Below are 9487 nucleotides of genomic sequence, written 5' to 3' on the forward strand. Positions count from 1 at the left end.
GATTAATCATTAAGCTGAATAGCAAACAAAGTACTGTTGTGAGAGCCAGAGAAACTAAGGAAAGCTTTTACAGGGTTTTAAGCAGGGTGGTACCAAAAAAAAAACAACTAAAAGAAAACAGCTCAGACAAGCCAAGCACTTTTAGTAGTCTTCAAAAGTGGGAAAGAATTTGGATGGGCAAAGAGGAAGAATAAAAGATCACAGTTTAATTTGCATTATCATACACCAATAGAACAAATTAGCCTTGGACACAAATGGTTAGTCAAGAAAGTGTCACAGAATCAAATTATTTTTAAAAAGCTACAAATATCCAAAATGTAATCGTATTTTAAATATATTACTAACCCCAATATAATCAATGTCCAAATTATGATAATGCTTGGCACCCATAATCCAGCTTATAACATAGTAGGCAGTCAACCGGAGATTTACATAAGGCCAGTTGAAACCTTTCCCCAGCCATCCAGGAAACGACCAGGGCAACCCTGCAGAAAGAAGGCAAGAGGCAAAGGTGGAGCAGGTATAATAGCAATGCAACACTGTTAACAGCAAACCAATCAAACAAAAACTACGCCCAGCTAGGCAAAATGCCAATATAGTTCTGACTAAAGGAAAGATTGTACACTACACACAAATTTTCAAAATCCTTTCCAGTTTATGGACACTATAATTCTTTATTCATCCCTAGAGTCAGGTCCCATAATTCCAAATGCACTTTAAAGAAAAAGAAACACAAACAATCATCAGCAAAAACTAGCACCCTTCTCAAAAACACCAGAAGAAAGAACTGTGATATACAATTTAACTTAACATCCTCTCCCCATTTTGGGAATGTTCAATATCCCATTCCTGTCCTCAGAGATTAAATGAAAGAGTTCTAGAAGGCTTATGCTATGAACCTTCTATGCTTATGCTATGAGCATTCCTATTAGATAAATGCTCATTTACAAGCACATCTTAGAGTTTAAGACTATTTAAAATATTAGGCAATAAAATTTAACAATACTAGTTTTTCCTTATATCAATATAAATGCCAATGACTCAAGGAACTATACATTTGCTAAATGATATAAATCAAATAAGTCCACATTTTTCAATAACTATTATTTTTAAGTAAAAAAATAAAAACAGGGAAGCACTAATTAAAATTCTAAATCCTACTTCTGTTACTTACATATTAACAGAAGCTGAACATTTAAGTTCCTTAACTATTGAATTTATTACGAATCTAGTCCATCACTAAAAAAAATCAAAATGACAAAATGCTTATTTTTCCACTCTCGGGAGAAATGCACAAGTGAATCTAACATAAGAAATGTGGCATTAAAATATTGGAACATTTTGAAGCAATGAAATGTCAAATACACTCTGAGGATCCACCATGTGTTAAGTCTTTGTTAGGATAGGGGTCAGCCTGCCAGACTTTCTACATTTAAATGAGAGTTGGCCTTGAAAGCAGCACAATGGGAAGGCTGTGCTAATTCAATGATGCTTTTCACTGCTCAAACAAACATTTCTGGAATTTCTTACAAAGTCCATTTAGAAAGAAAACACTTCAATTTTTAAACTTAGAAACAAATCATTCTTATCCTTTAATTTGATTGTTGAAAATGATTTTTAAAATAACTTGCAATCAAGTCTTTAAAAACAATCATTAATTTCACTGAAAGCAGGCTGTTTCAAGACATCAATTCATTTGAAACAATGAAAATATTCCACCACTGTGGATGTTTTGAAATAATTCACAGACTCTGTATTCACTGATAAAGGAGAACTGTGAAATGTGTATGGTCTCCTTTGAGCAATCCACTCAGTGACTCTGCTACTAGGACCTAAGCGCCACAGGAGATGGATTTGGGGCTCATGTTTTTCCATATTCCCAGTGCCTGGAACAGTGACCAGCTGATTGCTGAGATTAAAAAAAAAACTTTTATATGTACCTCTTTTAGAAATTGGGTTTACTACTACATGTAATATACAATTTTGTAAATAGTATTGCTCTTCTACAAATTTTGATAAGAAATTTTGTTGAGGAAAGTTTAGAGTCACAGAAGGAAAAAAAAAACAAAAAACAGAATAGAATTAGGCTCTAAACCTGATTTTGCCAATTACTAATTTTCTGTGACCTTAAATCAATAGCTTAACATCTCTGAGCCTCCATTCCTTCTTTTATAAAATGAGCAGAGTAGTGCCTTACTCCAGCACTACTGTAAAAATCAGACATAACATACAATGGCAAAGAAAGGACCATGCCTGGCACATAATTTGCTGCTGGTAGCAACCTGGTAGTACAAAAAACCTTATTACAGACTCCACCCACATCATCCAGAAAGCAAACTGCAGAAGCATCACAAACTTACTTCTTACCCATGAGTGTAATATTAGGGTTCCTCTTCTTAGCTTCCTTCATTAACCACCACTCATATCCTCGGAAATAATCCTCGTCTAGTGCATAGTGCATGTGAGAGGGCTCAGTGCCATCTGAAAGGGGGAGAGCAAAAGAGGTAGAATCAATGTGTTAATGGTACTTCTTAGGGACACACACAAACACACATGCACATTTCACAGAAGTGGTATTCCATTTCCAATCCTGAAGTCGGACAAATAAGAACAGTCTTATATAACCTGAGGATGGATGATCAAAGCATAGGATTTACTTTTTTTCATTATTCTAAGCATCTTAAAGATCTGACATAAAAACCGCAACTTTCTATTATAACCATTAAGAGAGCTGTTATTATCTCATATAATTTAAAATTCCTAGAACTACAAATTTCTGGACATTTGGTCTCTCTGGAGTTTTCATATTCTCATATCCAACTTTAAGTCTACATCACCTCAACTTCTAGCTTCTTTATCCTGGCTGTGAATCCAGGAGCTCCTGAGTCCCAATTCTCATACCTCATATAGGCTGTAAGTCTATACTGTGCTCTGTTATAGCAAGAAAATAGAGTTTTGAGGAAAAAGGAATGAGTACACATCCCCCCTAGTAAAATTCTATACGAACCTCTACATGTCAACATAAGTGACTGACATCTAAGTCCTGATGTGTCATCAAGCTCCTCAAATACTGCCCTTGCTCAGTAGGGCCTACATCAGACTTTATGAGAACTGCCTGCTTCTTTATCTCTATCTCTAATTTAGCCTCAGCAAATGACACTAGCCTGTCATCAACACAGCCTAAGATTGTGACAATAAAATACATGTCTCCTTACAATAGCTTGGGGAAACTTTTTGCTTTGATTCGCATTTTTTTCTTTTGACACAGATTAAACACTAATACCACACAGATATATCTGTGATTTCCATGTTACTCACAGGAACACAAATAGGCAAACAATACTCTAGTGTTCACTACAGCGGAATCGATCTATAAATAGTAAACTTAATCAGTGAGAAATTAAATTCATTTTTCTTCTTAATGGAAGTCAGAGACCTAGCAACTGTTAACCGGTAATATACAACAAAAAGCCAATCAAAATGGTAACAAAGAAGACTGAAGATTTGGTGTTTAAAAATAATTTTGTTTTTAAAAGACAAAAAAAACCTATAGATCTGAAATAATTATTTTTTACCACATATTTTATTTGAAATTAATAGTACCTTACATGTTTTATACAAAATTAAAATCTTTTTTTCTTAACTTGTCAATGAAATTCCAAATTGTTCCTAAGTTCTAACCAGTATATACAGTTTTAAGAAACTGTGGATTTACTAAATTAAATTTAAATAAGCAAATGCTGTTTTTGACGGAAAATTCATATTTTGATATAAATTTTTAAAATAATTAAAAAGTTAAAAACGAACAATAAGGAACAACTTCCTAAGCAACAATCAATATCAAAAGTGGGGATATTATTTATATTCTAAAATCATAGCCTATATGTTTAGGTATAGACAGAAATGTTGGAGGGCGAGCAGATCCCATGGCCCAAATATTCTTACCTGTTGTCTGCCCATCGCCACCTATTTCGACTTTTAGAATATGCAAAGAGGCTCCGAAGTTTGGCTGGGGAAAGAAGAAACAGCATTAACACTGTGCTTCATTGTACGAAGGACAAAGCATTTCCAGGCAATTACTGATTACTGCCTTTGGTTTAATAGATGAAAAGGCCAAAGCAAAATTTCAACTAGCAGCTTCTTCCAAAAGAAGCTGCCAATTTTTTCACTAGAATTGAGAAACTGAAAAATTCTATGGATGAAATTCACAGTACTTTCTAAAACCTCGCAAATACCACTAAATTATTAATTTTTCATTACCTTAAAGAGATAATCCAGTATTTCAGAACGATAAGGCTCTGGGTAATTTACTAGGAGTCGGGAGGTTGCCTAAAAATTAAAAAAAAAAAAGGAAAGTTTTCAAAAATAAGAATAAAATAAATCCAACCCCAAATTATTTTTTGTAGTGTTCACGCATGCCACTTGACATGCCAATATTTCAGCAACTCTTCGGAAAGGTGGAGCTTTCACTTCCCAGGTTCGTTATTTACATGACTTGGTATTTCCCATCATTGGGCAAGCAGGCCTGTTGTACGTCTGACAGCAAAGGACAAGCTCTGAGCAACAAGCACATTTCTCTTCTGCTGCGATGAGGGTTGGTTGGGAGGTAAGCTTCCTGAGGCTAGAGATAAACCATATGATTACAAGCCTATCTTGAGGACCTTGACTCAGGGGAGTGGTTATTAAAAAAATGAAACAGGTTTGCAACCTTAAGACCACTGGTCAACACTGATGTTGATGTCTGGAGGCTGGAATGGGAGGGATGATCTCAGCAAATTTTGCTCTTCAACATCTTGAAGGAAAACATTACAACAAGGAATGCTGAAAGTACTACTCTTTTCCTTGTTAGAGATTTTTATAAGTGCTATCTATTACTATTAGGAATGACCACACAATTATCCTCAGGCCAGGCTGTGCTAAGGAAACCTCAGGTACATAAAACAACGCATGGAAAGACAGAGGTGGAAACTGCAGGGACCGAAACCTGATCATACCTAGACCAAGGCTAATGACTACTTGAGAAAAGAAACCACCAAACCAATAATTAACCAATAATCTATCCTTTGGGGAGCAATATAAACAAGGGGAAGAAGAGAGGTAGGTTTTCAGCAGGGAAGAGTGAGATGTCTGTAGGCTTGGAAGTCTGATGGCTCTGGGTTCAAATCACCAACCCATGCCCAGGATTATGACAGAGACAAGATACGAGACTTCTATGGGGCTCAAGTTTCTTTTACATACCCTGACATTCTAGTGGATGCATATTTATCACCCTGTTCCTAATAGTAACAGATAGCACTTATAAAAATCTCTAAAAAGGATAAGAGTAGTACTTCCTTTCAACATTCCTTGTCGTAAAGTTTTGCTCCCAGAGCATCACCTGTACCTGCAACTGGGCCACAGGCCCATAGAACTGCTTTCTAGCCACCTGAAACACAATACATACCAAACCAAATATAGATAGCACGTTCTCCTAAATCTGCTCCTCCTGTATTTTCTATGTTAGTAAAGAACAACTAACCCATAAATTTGGGTTCACTCTTTCACCTACTCTGATTAAGCAATTCTTCTCATTTTCATAATTTTTATTAATTATAAGCATAATATAACCAATGACTTCTTTCTTTAGCAAGCTTCTACACTGAATTCAACATCACAAATATTAAGAGATCTAAAAGGCAGAGAGGGACTATTTTATGAAATCTGGCCATTCTAGTATAAAACCAAAAATATTTTTAAAAGATTGGTAATAGTAAAGAACAAATGCATATAACCCATTAGTACACAGGTTCCCCCTGAAATATGTACCAGCAACCAGAGGTAAAAGCTGGAACATACAGTAACAAAAGTGTAAAACTCAAGAAGGATCACTTGGGTTAGGGAACACTTTTTTTTCACCCCAGCAAAAGATCAAATCTGTCATCAGGATATAGTCCAGGTCATCCATGCAACAAGCAAGCACTCAAGCTAATTCTGAGGGAGGTGTGCAAAAACACCCAACAAACAACCCATTCAAGAGTCCAGCCGTAAAGTTTCAAATAAAATTAGCCCTAGATGTGATCTGGCATGCAAAAATCACACTCTCTCCCAACAATCTACCATGGCAAACCCCAGGACCTAACAAGTACAAAGGAAAGAGGACAAAACAAAGACAAAGAAAAGGTTACCAAGAGCATGGGACAGAGGTAAAATCAATTTTGTTAGGTGCTAAAAACACTCATACTAGTGAAAAAAGCTTCCAGGTCTTGAGGCCACCTGTTGGCAAAACCAGAGACTAAGTAAATGACCAACTGCACCCATTCACACTTTCGCATAAAGCTGGAATTACTCTCACATCTCCGTTTGGGTAAATCCTACAGAAAGAATGCCCACATAAAAAGAACTCACCCCAAGCTTAACAGCCAAAAGAGGCCTAAGATGACCTGAAGATTAAATGTAATGTGATATCCTGGATAGGATCCTGGAACAGAAAAAGGACATTAGGTAAAACCTAAGGAAATGTGAATGGACTTTCATTTACAATAATATATCAATATTGTTTGTGGCAAATGTGACACACTATGTATGGGAAATTGATAATAGGGGAAACCAACTAAAGGGTATATGGGAATTCTCTATACTGCGTTTGCAACTTGTGCTGGTTTGAAAGGACGTCTATCCCCTAGAAAAGCCATGTTTCAATCAAAACGCCATTTGTAAAGACAGAATAATTAATCCCCATTCAATACTGTATGTGTGAAACAAATCAGATCATCTCCCTGGAGATACGATTTAGTCAAGAGTGGTTGTTAAACTGGATTAGGTGACGACATGTCTTCACCCATTCGGGTGAGTCTTAAAAAGTTTCTGGAGTCCCATAAAAGAGGAAACATTTTGGAGAATGAAGGAGATTCAGAGAGAGCAGAGAATGCTACAGCAGATCGAAGCAGAGAGTCCACGAGCCAGCGACCTTTGGAGATGAAGAAGGAAAACGCCTCCCTGGGAGCTTCATGAAACAGGAAGCCAGGAGAGGAAGCTAGCAGATGACACCTTGTTCGCCATGTGCCCTTCCAATCTAGAGAGAAGCCCTGACTGTGTTCGCCATGTGCCCTTCCAGCTAAGAAAGAAGCCCTGACTGTGTTCGCCACGTGCCTTCTCACTTGAGAGAGAAACCCCGAACTTCATCGGCCTTCTTGAACCAAGGTGTCTTTCCCTGGATGGATGCCTTTGATTGGACATTTTTCGGCCTTAGAACTGTAAACTAGCAACTTATTAAATTCCCCTTTTTAAAAGCCATTCTGTTTCTGGTATAATGCATTCCGGCAGCTAGCAATTTAGAACACAACTTTTCTGTAAATCTAAAACTATTCTAAACTTTAAAGTTTATTCAATTAACACAACAGCGACCACAACAACAAACCACCCTCATGCTTGCTTCTCAGCTCCTAGAATCAGTAACAGGTTCCTCAACACTTCTGTCAGAACCAACCGGTGCACTTTCACCAGAATACAGATTCTCAGGCCCCACTCCAGAACTACAAAGTCAAAATTTGTGGGTGGGGCGGAAGGAGAGATAATATTTTAAAGTGAAGGGCCACTGTTTTGGCCCTTGACCCAATGCTTCCCAATTTCTTGTATGCTAAATGGCCACCCATAAAGTACAGAGCCACACACCTTCCCAGGCTTTCATGCCCTATGATGCAACATATTCTAGACTAATAGTCGATACTAGTGTAGCTTACATTAAAAATTATATATATACATACAGAGAGAGAGACAGACAGAGACAGAGACAGACACGGTTTCAGGCCTCTTACCTTCCTAACCAGCCGTTGAGGCACCTGTCCTATCACTAGACAAAATCTTTACTAGGCAATGGCCCTCAAAAGGACTCCACCTGGTGGGCCACGGTGGCTCAGCGGGCAAGAGTGCTTGCCTGCCGTGCCGGAGGACCCCGGTTCGATTCCCGGCCCCAGCCCATGTAAAAAACAAACAAACAAACAAAATATAATAAAACAAGAAAATGTTTAAAAATGTTTCCCTTTCTTCCTCCCTTCCTTCCTTCCATCCTTCCTTCCTTCTCTGTCTTTCCTTCCCTTCCTCCCTCTCTCTTTAAAAAAAAAAAAAAAAAAAAAAGGACTCCACCTGTTGCCGTACACTAGGAGCCCAGTGACCTGGGGTTTACGACTCCCTCGGCTAAAGCGGGAGAAGCACAATCCAAGCATCCCACGGACGCGTCCTCTTCCCCTAGTTCCCCGGCCGCTTTCGGAGCAACCCTTCCTGAGTGCCATCTCCGCAGCAAGGAGGGCCCAGGCCCCTGAGGCCAGGATGAGGGGGTCCGAGCCCTGGCCTTGTCACTGTCTGGGCCTGTCACTCATTGAATCTCCGGATCCTAATTTGTGCATCCTAACTGCCTCTACAGGGTCATCTCTAACGAGCAAGCACCGGTCCCAGTCCCCCAGGGGACGCGCTCCGACAGCTGACCGAAGGGGCACCCCACAGAGACGGGCCGCGCGGAGAGTGCGTAGGAAAGTGAGGCCACGCCGCAGGACCTTGTGCAGCGGGACCGGACCGAGCGGGTCCCCGGGGCCCACCGCTCACCCCGCCGCCGGCCGCTCACCCCGCCGCCGCTGACGGCGCCGATGCCGTCGAACTCGCGGCCGAGGCCGCCGGAGTCGTCGAGCACATACGTGCCTCCGGGCGCCAGGATCGCGCATAGCAGCAAGGGGACCGCGGCGCGCTGGGTCACCATCGCGTTTTTTCGGCGTTGCCGGGAAGCCTTGATTAGGCTGTCAGCCATTGTGTCGGTCACATGACTCCGGTGTCCAAGGAGGCGCGTCCGGCCGCCGTCATGATGGAGAAGGGCAGGAGGCCAGTGACGCCGACGCCGCCATCTTAAGTGCGGGCCGCGGACCGTGTGCTCTAAAAAGAAACCTTTCTCTGATCGTTCCTTTGGCCCGAGGCCTTCACGTCTTCTCACTTTGTTCCTTCTCTCCAGAAGTCATGTGCTGAAGAAACCTCGGCGAAGGAAAGGGTAGTGACCAAAGCCTGCAAAGGGAACAGGGCAGTTGGGGTAGGCCCTCTTTGGGGCTTACACTAGCATCCTAGGGCGCATCCGTCTCGTGTCAGTGGGTGGCAGAGTGAGGAGGAGGACTTCCTGGATGTGGAGGATCGCTAACTACGCCCAGGTTAAGCCGTGACTTAGCTCTCGTTAGCTGAGTTTCCTTTTATGTAAAATGAAGCAAGAGGAGCAGCCACAAGAAAAACATATTAAGTGAAGTAAATGGAACATAATAGACACTCGGCCAATATTTTTTAATAAGTTATACAGCTTGGCAAATGTTATCTGAGAAGGTTCTCCATGCTGGTAACTACCCAGATATATCCATGATTTTAGCTTTATAAACCACCTTGCACTGCCAGTTCAAGTGATTCCAGGCAGATAGCCTTAGAATTATTTAAAAAAAAAAAAAAAAAGTGGTAACTTGTCCTGGGATTTCTGACACATCCA

The 9487-nt window shown here is 40.2% G+C and overlaps 1 protein-coding gene across 10 annotated transcripts in view; it reads right to left on the reverse strand.

Annotated features, from left to right (window-relative positions):
* Positions 1 to 9126, reverse strand: part of GALC (galactosylceramidase) — a 59973-nt gene extending 50847 nt beyond the window's left edge. For 5 of the 10 annotated variants that reach the window (XM_077123244.1, XM_077123245.1, XM_077123246.1 and 2 more), the window contains exons 1-5: positions 8597 to 9126; positions 4261 to 4329; positions 3946 to 4009; positions 2368 to 2481; positions 346 to 485 (exon numbers count right to left, since the gene is read on the reverse strand). In XM_077123244.1, coding sequence (XP_076979359.1) covers positions 346 to 485; positions 2368 to 2481; positions 3946 to 4009; positions 4261 to 4329; positions 8597 to 8776 — 567 coding nt within the window. In that variant the 5' untranslated portion in view covers positions 8777 to 9126. Of the gene's footprint in view, positions 1 to 345; positions 486 to 2360; positions 2482 to 3945; positions 4010 to 4260; positions 4330 to 6384; positions 6404 to 7793; positions 7813 to 8528; positions 8547 to 8596 lie in introns of those variants that run through there. The other 5 variants (XM_077123252.1, XM_077123250.1, XM_077123251.1 and 2 more) reach the window with 5 other exon arrangements.
* Positions 9127 to 9487: the final 361 nt, after the last annotated feature.

This window comes from Tamandua tetradactyla, chromosome 12 (genome assembly GCF_023851605.1).
Source record: "Tamandua tetradactyla isolate mTamTet1 chromosome 12, mTamTet1.pri, whole genome shotgun sequence".
Classification (NCBI taxonomy): Eukaryota; Metazoa; Chordata; class Mammalia; order Pilosa; family Myrmecophagidae; genus Tamandua; species Tamandua tetradactyla.